This window comes from Xenopus laevis, chromosome 9_10L (genome assembly GCF_017654675.1).
Source record: "Xenopus laevis strain J_2021 chromosome 9_10L, Xenopus_laevis_v10.1, whole genome shotgun sequence".
Classification (NCBI taxonomy): domain Eukaryota; kingdom Metazoa; phylum Chordata; class Amphibia; order Anura; family Pipidae; genus Xenopus; species Xenopus laevis.
Window position 1 is genome coordinate 107,774,608 of NC_054387.1, and position 13,552 is coordinate 107,788,159.

Here is a 13,552-nt window from a genome sequence, read left to right on the forward strand (position 1 = left end):
AGTTATCCAGAAAGCTGTTTCTCATAGACTCCCATTTAATCCAAATACTCCAGTTTTTTGTTTTTCTCTGTAATAAAACAGTACCTTGTACTTGATCCAAACTAAGATATAATTAATTCTTATTGGAGGCAAAACCAGACTATTGGGTTTATTTGATGTTTAAAAGATTATCTAGTAGACAAAGAGATACTGACACCAGAAATTAAACTCTTTTTTTTTTACATCTATTATAATATTGCCTTTGAAAGCTACTTATAACTTTGCCTTAAAGTATTTGCACAATGTTTTACATTACCTGTCTGATGCCCCATGTTCCTGTATGAGGGGGCTGCCATATTTGTGCAGCAAGAATCCGTTAACATTAGAAACTCTGACAGGGACAGTCAGGTTTAGAAACTTTAATTAACAATTACTTACAAAAACAAATCTCTCCGCAAAAAATGATCGACATGATCTATAAGTAACTTTTAATGTACATTCATATTTTAAAAAGTAGTTTTTAAGTGTCAGTATCACTTTAAGTTATGAAGATCCAAATACAGAAAGATCAGTTATCCGGAAAACCCCAGGTCCTGAGCATTCTGTATAACAGGTCCCATACTTGTATTTTTAAGATCTTACTTTGAAAATACAGCGGTTTTGATACAATTCAATAAAAATGTTATTACACAAACTTCAAGTGAAACATGATAAATACCAAAGAATTAAAAAAAAAAGAAAAGGGAAGAAGCATCTTGCACAAAATGCAGCAAGAAAAAAATCTGTAAGAATTTTTGCCTTGTTGGTGCCACCCTCAAATTATTGTATCATTTAGACATTTGGTGCTGATCTATCAATATAACTCTAAGCACTAAACTGCATGCTGAACCCGTGATCATTGAGGTCCAGGTATGGGATCTATTATCTGCGGTGCCTGGGACTTGCTGTTTCTGGAAGAGGGGTTGTTATAGAGTATCAGTGTGTTCTGGGTTAATTAGCATTAGTTAATGCACTGTGTAATTATTACAGAGGAATATAGACATGATTGTTTATACAGGTATAGGATCCGTTATCCGGAAACCCGTTATCCAGAAAGCTCCAAATTAGGCAAAGGGGGTCTCCTGTAGACTCCATTTTATCCAAATAATCCAAATTTTAAAAAATGATTTCCTTTTTCTGTGTAATAATAAAACAGTAGCTTGTACTTGATCCCAACTAAGATATAATTAATCTTTATTGGAGGCAAAACCAGCCTATTGGGTTTAATTAATGTTTAAATGATTTTCTAGTAGACTTAAGTTATGAAGATCCAAATTACAGAAAGATCAGTTATCCGGAATGCCCCAGGTCCCGAGCATTCTGGATAACAGGTCCCATACCTGTACAATATGTACTGGCTGATGACATTGCCAGTATTTGGAGTATTTTGGATACTGGGTTCCATATAATACATATCACCTAAAATGTGTATTATGTGCCTTTGCCAGCAGGTAGATGTAATCCACATACAGAAGGGTAAGTAAGCATTGTCTAAACCTTTATTGCTCACTTTCTGGGGGGAAATCTCTTTCTGCATAACATATATACAGTATAGGCTTTAAATTCTATCATCTGCCTTAGTTAAACACAGATACGCCCGCTCCAAGCCTATAGTCCGTTTCTGCTGTGCAATGTACTGTATGGAATCCTATGATAAGATCTGCAGGACGTCTCTGATCCTGGCCATCTTTGCAACATGATCTTCCTCCTTTGTGTCATCGGAGCTGTCATACTGCTTCATTAAGGCCTCGGCTTTCTGCACTGTGGTGTCCCGTGCCCTGCCTTGCAGCCCTGCTATGTAGTCTAAAAGGATCTTGAAGTATTTGTCGGGTACCTAAAAGAAACAAGACAACATGATGGAAACCTGGAGTAAAGGGGAGAGCTGGATGTGTAATAATATATATACACTATGCAGATATACAATAATTCTGCCTGGACTGACCAACATACTTTGTTTATAGGATTACATACAACAATCTTACAACTCTACTTATGTTTATATACAGTGGTTTGCACACGGACTGAAGCATAATTTTCTAGATATGTTTTTTTAGGTAAACTTCCCCTTTAAGAATAAATAGGATTATTATTATTATTATTATTATTATTATTATTATGTATAGGATTATGTGCAGGCTTCATTTGTAATTTTCCCACCAGGGCCTTAACTCATAATAAACACTGGGAAGGGAAAGCTTAGCCGGCAATGATGGATCTCTGCGCTCACACAGACAGATAATTGCCAGATTAATATACGTTCTAATAAAGCATTTCAAGGCACATTATTCTAATTGCTAGACTCTAAGGTCAGAGTTATTGCTTACAGGGTCTGTGTTACATGTATTATTCAGTTAACGTCCCCACCATTCTGTAATAATATGTTATGGCATTTGAATGACACAGAGAAAGTGTTTTAGGGTGGTGGAAGATGTGGCTACTGGGGGGAGATTAGTCGCCCAACGACAAATCGCCTCTTCTTCTTGGGGCGGCCAGAATGTAAATCGTCGGTGGAATGGCACTCGGAACGCTTTGTTTTCTGAAGTCGCCCGAAGTTGCCTCATGAGGATACTTCAGGTGACTTCGGAAAACAAAGCGTTCCGAGTGCCATCCCGCCAGCGATTTATATTCTTGCTGGTGGGAAGGCATTTCGAGGAGATTAATCACCCAAAGAAAAGGCGATTTGTCGCTGGGCGACTAATCTCCCTCCACGTCTGCCACCACCCTAAAGCATGATGTTTACTTCCCCTTGCGATGCACCCTTTTCACATCATGGAATCAATAATATATAGCACAGCACAGGGCATGGCTGGCAGAATTGGCCCTTAGAAAGAAAAAAAAACATATATATATCCGAAGCAAATTGATAAAACTACGAGGAAAAATCACAAAATGGTGTGTATCAAACACGCTAAAGGTTTATTATATCCATTTCATACAGGAACACACACACATACATATATATATAATATCATGGGACAAAAGTTCCTAAATAGGGGCTATCCACAAGCGCTCATCAGTGAAACCATAGATATAGTTAGTGCCATGGATCGAGAACAGCTTTTAAAGAAAAAGGCAAAACAGTTAAGAGACAATGACAGTAACAACATGTATTACGTCAGTAAATATAACCCTCATAGCAAGGACACTAGAGGTGCAGTGTTGAATTATTTGGAAATACTGGTTAATGATGACATCATGGGCAACAGAATACCACGCAAACCAAGGTTCAGTTATTCCAGGAACACCAGCCTCAAGGAACACTTAAAGGAGAAGGAAAGCCCCAGGGCGCAAAACCCCTCCCCCCTCCCCTGTGTTGCCCCCCCTCCCTCCTCCCCCCTGGCCTACCTGTCCCCCTGGGCAAATGCCCCTAACTTGTTACTCACCCCTCTGCGCAGGTCCTGTCCACGGAGTTCACAGTCGCCATCTTCTCCCACGCGCGTCTTCTTCCTGCTCTGACCGGCGTCTTCTGGCGCATGCGCAGTAGGAACAGGTACCGGTACAGCTCTATTGCTCATGCGCCGAATGTCACGAAGTGAAATCGGAAAACTTCGTGACATTCGGCGCATGCGCAGTAGAGCTGTACCGGTACCTGTTCCTACTGCGCATGCGCCAGAAGACGCCGGTCAGAGCAGGAAGAAGATGGCAACTGTGAACTCCGTGGACAGGACCTGCGCAGAGGGGTGAGTAACAAGTTAGGGGCATTTGCCCAGGGGGACAGGTAGGCCAGGGGGGAGGAGGGAGGGGGGGCAACACAGGGGAGGGGGGAGGGGTTTTGCGCCCTGGGGCTTTCCTTCTCCTTTAAGCCCATCAGACCCTGCAGGGAAGTATATACAGTCCCCATCACAGCATTTTCTAAGCCCACGTCCAGGAGTACATAAATGCACAGGTTGTGTTATTTGCAATACTTTGATACTGGGAACAGAGTTTAGACACCCGAGAACGGGAAAAGTGTACAAAATTGGGCACAAAATGACATGCACTACAACAATGGTAGTGTACATCATCAAATGTCCATGTGGGTTAATCTACTGCGGGAAAACTGTTCGACAGCTTAAAGAGAGAATTAACATGCACAGGGCAAGTATAAGGGCAGCACTTGACACAAACAGGCAAATAGATCCTGGTAAACAAGATATTGCCCAGCAGCCAGTGGCTAAACACTGGCGTGAAGCTAAACATGACCCTTCACAATTTAAATGCATGCCAATTGACCATATAAAAAAAAACCCTTAGGGGAGGGGATATGGAAAAGCTGTTGCTACAAAGAGAGGCCTTTTGGATTTATGAATTGGATTGCGTTACCCCCAAAGGGCTAAATGGACAACTGCAACTGAATTGTTTCCTTGTCTAATATGGTTTTTATTACGTTAACAGGTTCTGTTTCCTCCACTTCATGAAAAGTTATATATAAGATCTATACAGCTAAGAAATGAACTTTCAAACAAATTATGTGAGTAACAAATGTTTCTTTATTGTCTGCATGTAGAAAGATACAGTTTCTTTTTTTCTTTTTTCCTTTTTTTGATACATGAAATGTTACAGTTTCAAATGAACACTTATACAGACACAGTTGGTCAGACACTGACACCTAGTGGTTGAAAAAAGCGGTGCACTTGACATGTGAAAAACAGAAGAAACCTTTGGACTCTATGTTCCTTATATGGACTTATGATTTCATTTTTGGCGCCCAAATTCACTGATGGGGGTGGGTATTTATTCTCTACACTCTATGTACACTGTATCCTTGAGAAAGGTCCCCATGTGGGACCGAAACGTCGGATAAGATGTGATTTTTGATTAATAAATCAACACAATTTCACCAAAACTACAGAGAGTGCTGATCTTCTTTCCATATATCAATTACATTTGGATCGTGCACCTCTGGCTTCATCCTTTGGATCGAGTGCAGGCACTGTGGGACTCTATTATATATATATATATATACACACACACATAGAATTATTTTGGGCAGCACTCCGCTTCCATTCCAGCCCCAGGTGCACAGTAAAATTTCAAAATGTACTCAAAGGAAGACCAGCAACACCAGGATTTCTTATGAAATAAGCAAATATATTAAAAAGTGCATGTGCAGCCAACGTGACGTTTCGGTCCCATCAGGGGAATCCTGGTGTTGCTGGTCTATATATATATATATATATATATATATATATATATATATATATATATATATATATATATATATATATATATATATATATATATATATATATATATATATATATATATTCTATTTGGCACTCTCAAATAGAAAGTTCAAACGCCTGGGTGCAATATCCATAATTTTATCCACAAGAAATCCAAGAAGATCCGCACTCACAGGTCTTACTACTTAAATAAAAAAAAAATTATTGCAGAGCTTACAGCCTAATGGTTCGGCCTCAACCGTTCGGCTGTAAGCTGTGCAATAAAAACATTTTTATTTTAAGTAGTAAGACCTGTGAGTGCGGATCTTCTTGGATTTCTTGTGGATAAAATTATGGATATTGCACCCAGGCGTTTGATATATATATATATATACACATACATACATACATACATACATACATACATACATACATACATACACACACACACACACACACACACATATACAGGGTATATATAAAACATGCGGATATGACCAAAACCAAAATTTCTCCAGTTTTTTCAAGCTCCTCGGCTGAATGTGTGCATACACATTAGGTATTCAGTGACATCAGTTGAGCAAGTGTGCAGTCGAAATGATGTCACTTCCAGCAGCGAGCCTCGCCCACTTCTGGTGATGTCATGTGGAAATGGCAACATTTATTAGCAGCACTTGTTTCCATTTCTGTAACAGCTCTTGAGTTGCCATGATCCACAGTGGGAGCTTTCCTTACAGCTGTATACATTCTTCAAATCAACAGTGATGGAGGGCTTATAATGTAAGATTTACATATACAGGTACGGGACCTGGTATCCAAATTATGAAAAGATCCGATATCCAGAAAACCCAGGTCCCGGGCATTTTGGATAACAGGTCCCATACCTGTACTTTAAAAAGTTAAAAAAGTTAGGGGCAGGATGTGAAACAAATGCAACTCCAGAGGGGGGGGGGTGTGCAATTGGATTCAGGAATTGCAATCCAAATTCCTAGATGGTCTAAATGAGGAATTTAATGTGTGATTTGTTTGGGATTTGACCCCTGATTCATTGTTCTAACTGAAACTCTTTTTCTCATTTTTCAGAGAAGAAACTTTGATTTCCAGATTCCATAGTGACGATATTTTATTGTAGAGTGAAAACCACTACATATAATATGCTGGTAGCTGTATGCTTCTACAGGAATGAATAACCCACAGCTAAACCCAGCAGGGTTGCTCAGTATTGAAGAGGGAGACCTGATACAATGTGCAGGTGACATGCGGGATGTTTATTTTGTTTAACATTCAATAAATAACGTAGAACAATCACTTCAGTGACACTTTCTCTTGGGGGGGGAAGCACAAATAGTAGATGATTGTACCTATCAACATGGTGTATTTGCCCTTAGGCTGGTATTGCTTAGCCCTACGGCTAGTAAATATTTTAGCATCAATTCCTGGGTTACCGGGTGCTTGTTAAAAGCCGAAATGGTTCTTAGTGGGTAACTACAGGCAATGCAATGTTCATTAGCCATTATCTGCCTCTCCTTTTAAATCAACAGCAGAATCTCACATTGTAAATACATTTTAAGGCTCATTCTCTCTCTCTTTCTGGCTGACAGTTATGAGAAGGCTGTACCAAGCCAAATGTACAGTAGACACTATTGAGATGGTTAATCAGTTCTACCATGAGGAATGAGGCTTATTATATTAGATATATGTTTTAGACTGCTGTTTCCTGCCTTGGTTTATTCTTCCCTCTCTGAACGTTCATTGCGATTTATTTTAAATGCCTCTATACTATTCTCACTGAGCTTCCCTTATCAATAGCTTTGGTAGATTTCACGGCAATACATTCTGATACTGATGTTTGGTGAGAGAGGGAATGGTTTCCGATGAAAAGTTGGGCTTTAAAGAACAGTGGTTTGTAGGCCTCAGAATACCAATAAAGCACACACTGGCTGGTAGATATATATTTATACATTGCACCACTTACAAAAACAAAAAAAAAGTGATCTGGCAAAATCTTCTTACCCTAAATACCAGTTTACAAAAACCCTTTTCCATATTTAAAGTTTTTATTTTATTTAACAATTGGCAAATTGACAGAGTTACCCATTTAAGCATATACAGTCTACATACATTTAGGATCAGGTTCATAGTTGATATTACCCATTTGCACACAATGGAGCTACTGTAGGATTAGGGTACACCTCAAGCCAGCTCTCCCAAATCTTATCGAATTTAGTTGAGGAGCCACGTGCTTCATACATATAGTTTTATGAGTGGCAGTATGCGGTTTACTAAATTCAACTCTTTTCCGTATTTGGAATGGCAGCATCAGAAGCAAAAAGTGCACCAGAAGACATAGTGCCCCCGACCTTGACCCAAAACATTCCACAACCCACGCTGTGGCACATGCATTTTATGCCAGAACACTGAAAAAATGGGCAAAGAGGAAAAGAAAAAGAGAGAAAGGTTAACGGATGGATTCAAATCACACACCAGATTCTACTCGGATGAAGAGAATGAATTTTCTGATGATTCTTCTTGAAGTTAGAGGCCAGCCCTTCCCTGCCGGGACTGGTGACTGGATCCCAGAACTCAACCTGACACAGCAGCATAAAATGTCTCTGCGAGGTACTGAGTTTCTGGATGACAAGATCATTGATGCAGCTCACTCCTTGTTAAAAATCCAGTTTGAGGGGACAGAGGGGCTTCAAAGTTGCTAACTTTCCCCGAGTTGGATTTCAGCCGGTTAAAGACCATCTGTACAGATACATTATAACAGAGTAGAGAACCAATGGCTGACCAGCTGCTTTAAAAACCATCATGTGCAGATTGCAGACAGCGCTGAGATAAAACACCATTATATCTCACTAAGGAAGCAAATAAATAAATGCTATAGTGAACTGGTGTATGATCCTGAAGGAACTATGGAAATAATTGATGTGGATGAACAAGCAAACGCTTATGATGATGGCATTGATAACGCATTTGAGTTCCTGTGCGAAGGAAACCCCATCTACAAGTATGATCAGAAGAAAATGAGAAGACATCTCATCCGTTGCTTTAATAGGAGGAAGTTTACTGCATTCCCTAAAAAAACAGACGCCTGTGTGGTTGACGTGGAACCCAAAGTTAACTTTACGTGGCTGTATAGAAAATGAGCTGCAATGTAATGAACGGCTGCAAGAAGAATCGTCTTATGGACTTCAGTAGAGCGATGCCAGATTTTGAAATCTTAAGCCCAAAAATAAATATGATTATTTTTTAAATAAATAAGAAATCTTTTTCTTATTCATTGTACAAAAATGGTAGTGAGTCATAGTGGAAATCAAGTGGGCATGGAGAAATGGTGGCCTCCACTTATACTGTGGAACATGTTGATATAACTATGGTGTCTGCTAAACTTTAAGCTTGTAAAAGTTTATTTAATCTTCAAGCTTCTACGAGTTTATTTTTTCTAAAAAAGAAATTGCAAATTAAGGAACACGGCATTACAGTAGGTGTAATCTCAACATCATCCCTAAGTGTTTGTTGGGCTTCTCAATGGGTCATTAGTTGATAAAGGATTACATGCTTTAAGTTCATACCTTAGCTTGTTGCTGGCATGGACATTAGAGAAACTTCTTTAAGCCAGGAATCATTAAGCATTATTTATAAAAGACATTTTTTTCAAAAATGATTTATTTCTATAGTATAGCCATGAGAGGTACTATAGGAGTATGCCAAGGGAGGAAACACAAACAATTGTCTGACAGACAGTTTGAGTAACAAAAGAAGAAGAAATCCATCCCTATAAAGAAAGAGGCACCATAGTTATATAAAGCAGGTGTTGGGATGGGAAGCCATTTGCTGGCGGAGGACTCACTGCTGCAGAGAACATCTGTTGTACTGTGTGGGAGTTACAGTAGCTTGTGCTAATGAAAAACAAAAAGCCATAAGTAACCAGCAATTCTAATGAATTAAACCCCAGAGCCTGCATGGACTGTTATTTATAGTCATCTACATGTCAATTACCAGTTAAAGGAAGAATTTTAGGGAATGTACTGAGACAATACTAAATACTTTTAAACCAGCATATCTTGTTGCATTCACTCTGCAATGTTTTTGGGGAACCGCTATACTCTGTGTTTGCTTGCTTATCCATTTCTCTTTCAATTCAATGCTCTTCCCCTGCTCTCTCTCCTTTAAGTCTCTATTTATAGTCTCGCCTTCCAACTCTCTGTCTAGTCCCCCAATTGCATTCTCTTTTTTTAGCCCCTATTCCATGTTTTGGGGAACACACCACACACTTGGTTTCATTTAGTAGTCAGACTCAATGTGTCACTTCTAACAGATCCAAATGCTTGAAGGTCCATATTCTAGGTCAGGGGTCTCCAACCTTTTTTATCGGTGAGCCACATTCAAATGTAAAAAAAGTTGGGGAGAAACATAAGCATGAAAAAAGTTCCTGGGGGTGCCAAATAAGGGCCGTGATAGGCCATTTGGTAGCCCCTATGTGGACTGGCAGCCTACAGGAAGCTTTATTTGGCAGTACAACTGGTTTCCATGGAGGAATGCACCGAATCCAGGATACGGTTCGGGATTTGGCCAGGATTCGGCCTTTTTCAGCAGGATTCGTCCAAATCCTTCGGTCTGGCCAAACCAAAAACAAATCCTAATTAGGGCGGAGAGGGAAATCGCATGACTTTTTGTCACAAAACAAGGAAGTCAAAAATGTTTTCCCCTTCCCACCCCCAATTTGCATATGCAAATTAGGATTCAGATTCGGTTCGGTATTCGGCCGAATCCTTCGTGAAAGATTAGGGGGTTTGGTCGAATCCAAAAAATAGTGGATTTGGTGCATCCCTATTTCCATGCAACCAAATCTTACCTCCAAGCCTGAAATAAGCACCTGCTTTGAGGCCACTGGGAGCAACATCCAAGGGTTGGTGAGCAACATGTTGCTCGTGAGCCTCTGATTGGAGATCATTATCTAGATAATGACAGTTGCCTATGTCCTACTCCATGTTTGCATGCTTGCAAAGATTTGTAGTGAAATACAGTATTAAGGCGATAGATTGAGAGAATTACAGGGATGGGTAGTCTGGCAGATAAATGGAGAGGGGAGGCTCCAATTTAAATCTAATCAATGGTCCTGTTGCTTCCAGTTACTCCTATGCCACCACACTTTACCCTTAGGCATTACTACAAATGGAGTGAATTTTCCCTCTGCTTATCCCAAAGTGAGCACCCATAGGACTATTATGCAAGAAAATGCAAACATACACTGAAAAATGAATGTTGCCAAACTATTTACTAGTATACAGCTCAGCTTTAACAAACGTTTGGACTAACTTTCTTACGAGGAAGTTTTCAATACAAACACGTTTTGAGATCCACATCTGGAATGCCCAATGTTCTAAGGTAGAAATATGTTTTTATATGCACCAAACCCTCCTAATGAGGGTTCGGATAAATCAAGAATCTGCCTTCCTAGATTTAGCCGAATACCGAACCAAATCCAAATTCTCCTTGCACCCAGAAATTGTATGTTGGGGGCAAACGTTTTGCTTTTTTTGTTTAGGATTAAGTTCATCCAGGCTCTTTATTTTGACCAAATTAGGATTCTGCTGAAAAAGGCTCAGATTTAGCCAAATCCTGAACCGAATCCTGGATTCAGTGCATCCATATTTTATACATGTGAATACCACATGATGCCTTTCCCTAAGCAATCAGGATGTCTTTCTTTTAAACAAACATAAACATGCCTATATATAAATAAACAATAACTACTAACCTTTTCTGGATCATACATGTGCAGAAGGAGCCATGTTTGCCTGGTTTTTTGAAACTTCCATTCTTCATGTTTTTTCGACCAGCTGCAGAAAAAAAGATGTCACATATAAAGTCAGATCAATGTTTCTGTTATTTAAAGGATCCCCAGGCACTGAACAAAGCCCCCCACTTTCTCTGAGAGCCGACAGACAGTAATGGAACAGAAATACCAAATAAAAGCATGTTGAAGTAATTAAAATATAATGTAACTTTTGCTATGCATCGGTAAAAAGTATGAGAATATAGAATATATAGAAAGACTGTAAATGGGCTACTGTGTAGCCATGGGGGAGCCATTCAAGCTAAAAAAGGAGAAAAGGCACAGCTACTTAGCAGATAACAGATAATCTCTGTAACAGAATACAATAGGATTGTACAGAGTGCATCTGTTATCTGCTATGTAACCTGTGCTGTGAATGGCTGCCCCCATGTCTACACAGCAGCTTCTTTATATAAACTATAGTAGTGTTTCTGAAGCAAACACACCAGTTGTACCAGTACAGGAAAACATTACATTATATTTTAATATTTTTAAAATTTTTTACTCTTTCTTTAACTGAGCATGGGACTAAGCATGGGATTTGCAGCAGCAGGCCTACATGTTGGATATCCTCATTCATACCATATGAGAGCTTGATCTCTCCAGCTGTTGTTACCTGGCACGTGATGATCAGCACTGACCTCCTAATCTCTTTCAGACTTTTGAAATGATGGAGATAAGAAGAGTTTGTAGAAACACTCTGCTGCCTGTAATTTTGTAGCTTTGTGGACATATGTAACATTATTTCCCACAATGGATGAATAAAAAAATAGTCTGTCATTATTATTAAACAGTATTATTAATGCTATCTAATCAGATAAAGCATTTGGACAACCCGACCCTGCCTGCTGCCGACCCTGCAGAGCTATTGCAATGGTAAAAGAAGAATAAGAACATAAAAGAAGAAGGTGTCTGCTGGACAGCTGATACACAACTGATATGTGTGTTGAATTATCGATCAGACAGGGTTTGAATATTTAATCTGATACCCAGTTGGCCAGTGCATGGTGCTTCTGCAGATCAGGAAGAGATGACGGTGCTGAGAAGGGGCTGACGGCCAGAACAAATGGAACAGAAGAAAAGTGGCAATATTCTGTATGGCCCCTTGTATAGCTGTCCAATCAGATACTTTATGGGATAAGAGACTCTCTCTCTCTCTCTCTCTCTCTCTCTCTCTCTCTCTCTCTCTCTCTCTCTCTCTATATATATATATATAAATTCACAGCTGATACATATACAGGTATAGGATCGGATATCCAGAAATCTGTTATCCAGAAAGCTCAGAATTACGGAAAGACTGTCTCCCATAAACTACATTTTATCCAAATAATTTTAAAATGATTTCCTTTTCCTCTATAACAGTGATCCCCAACCAGTAGCTCGTGAGCAACATGTTGCTCTCCAACCCCTTGGATGTTGCTCCCAGTGGCTTTAAAGCAGGAGCTTATTTTTGAATTCCAGGCTTGGAGGCAAATTTTGATTGTATAAAAACCAGGTGTACTGCCAAACAGAGCCTCAATGTAGGTTGACAATCCTCATAGGGGCTACTAAATGGCCAATCACTTATTTGGCACCCAAGATCATTTTTCATGCTTGTGTTGCTCCCCAACTACTTTTACTTCTGAATGTTGCTCACGGGTTCAAAAGGTTAGGGATCCCTGCTCTATAATAACCAAACTAAGATATAATTAATACTTATTGGAAGCAAAGCCAGCCTATTGGGTTTATTTAATGCTTACATGATTTTCCAGTAGACTTAAGAAGATGCAAATGATGAAAAGATCCATTATCCGGAAAATCCCAGGTTTCAAGCATTCTGGATAACAGGTCCCACACATGTATTTGTGCAAATTCATTAAGCATAAGCAGATGCTGAGATATAACGTTTTTTAATATATAAAACATATTCCTGTTAATAAAGCATCTAGTTTTTTGTAATGGCCCCTGTGTGACATGTGACATTTCGGAACGTTGATGTCCTTGCGCTGCTTCTTCCTCCGTATTCTTTTCCATAAGAACTGCCAAGAAAAGCTTTTAAACTGTGTCAAATTGTCTGGAAAACTAGCTATACAAAAGCCTACCTATATCCTAAGTGTTGTTCCAAGAGCCCTACATGTGTCTCTTTTATGAGTTCCAGACCAGCTGTTTCACAAACATTTTTTTTCCATAAAGCTGAAACGGATAATTACGTGCAATGCAGAACGTCACCCGCCTCACGCATATCATGCATGGCTTGTATGTCTCCTGCGGAAGAGCGACAGAACAGGGAGTAATTCAGAAACACAATAAGGAAGGCTAATGTACTTTGTGCTTTTATGGGAGGCCATGAGCTTCCAATCATGTACAGTTTTATGTATGTCAATGTGCTACATACAGCAGCTTGGGAAATACAAGAGGATGACCAGGCTCATTCCCATTACGGGAAGGGAGGCACTGACCATCAATGGCTTTTTATAATTTATGGGGGGTTTACTGTTAAAACAGTAAACCCCCCCATAAATAATAAAAAAACATTGATGGTCATGCTCTGATGAATGTGTGGCCCTTT

At 39.5% G+C, this 13,552-nt stretch overlaps 1 protein-coding gene across 3 annotated transcripts in view; it reads right to left on the reverse strand.

Moving 5' to 3' along the window:
* Positions 1–383: 383 nt before the first annotated feature.
* The window catches only part of LOC108701567 (uncharacterized protein C7orf50 homolog), a 197,181-nt gene continuing 184,012 nt past the window's right edge, over positions 384–13,552 (reverse strand). For all 3 annotated transcript variants that reach the window (XM_018236378.2, XM_018236379.2, XM_018236376.2), the window contains exons 5-6: positions 10,927–11,008; positions 384–1,852 (exon numbers count right to left, since the gene is read on the reverse strand). In XM_018236378.2, the coding sequence (XP_018091867.1) occupies positions 1,667–1,852; positions 10,927–11,008 (268 nt within the window). In that variant the 3' untranslated portion in view covers positions 384–1,666. The remainder of the gene's footprint in view (positions 1,853–10,926; positions 11,009–13,552) is intronic.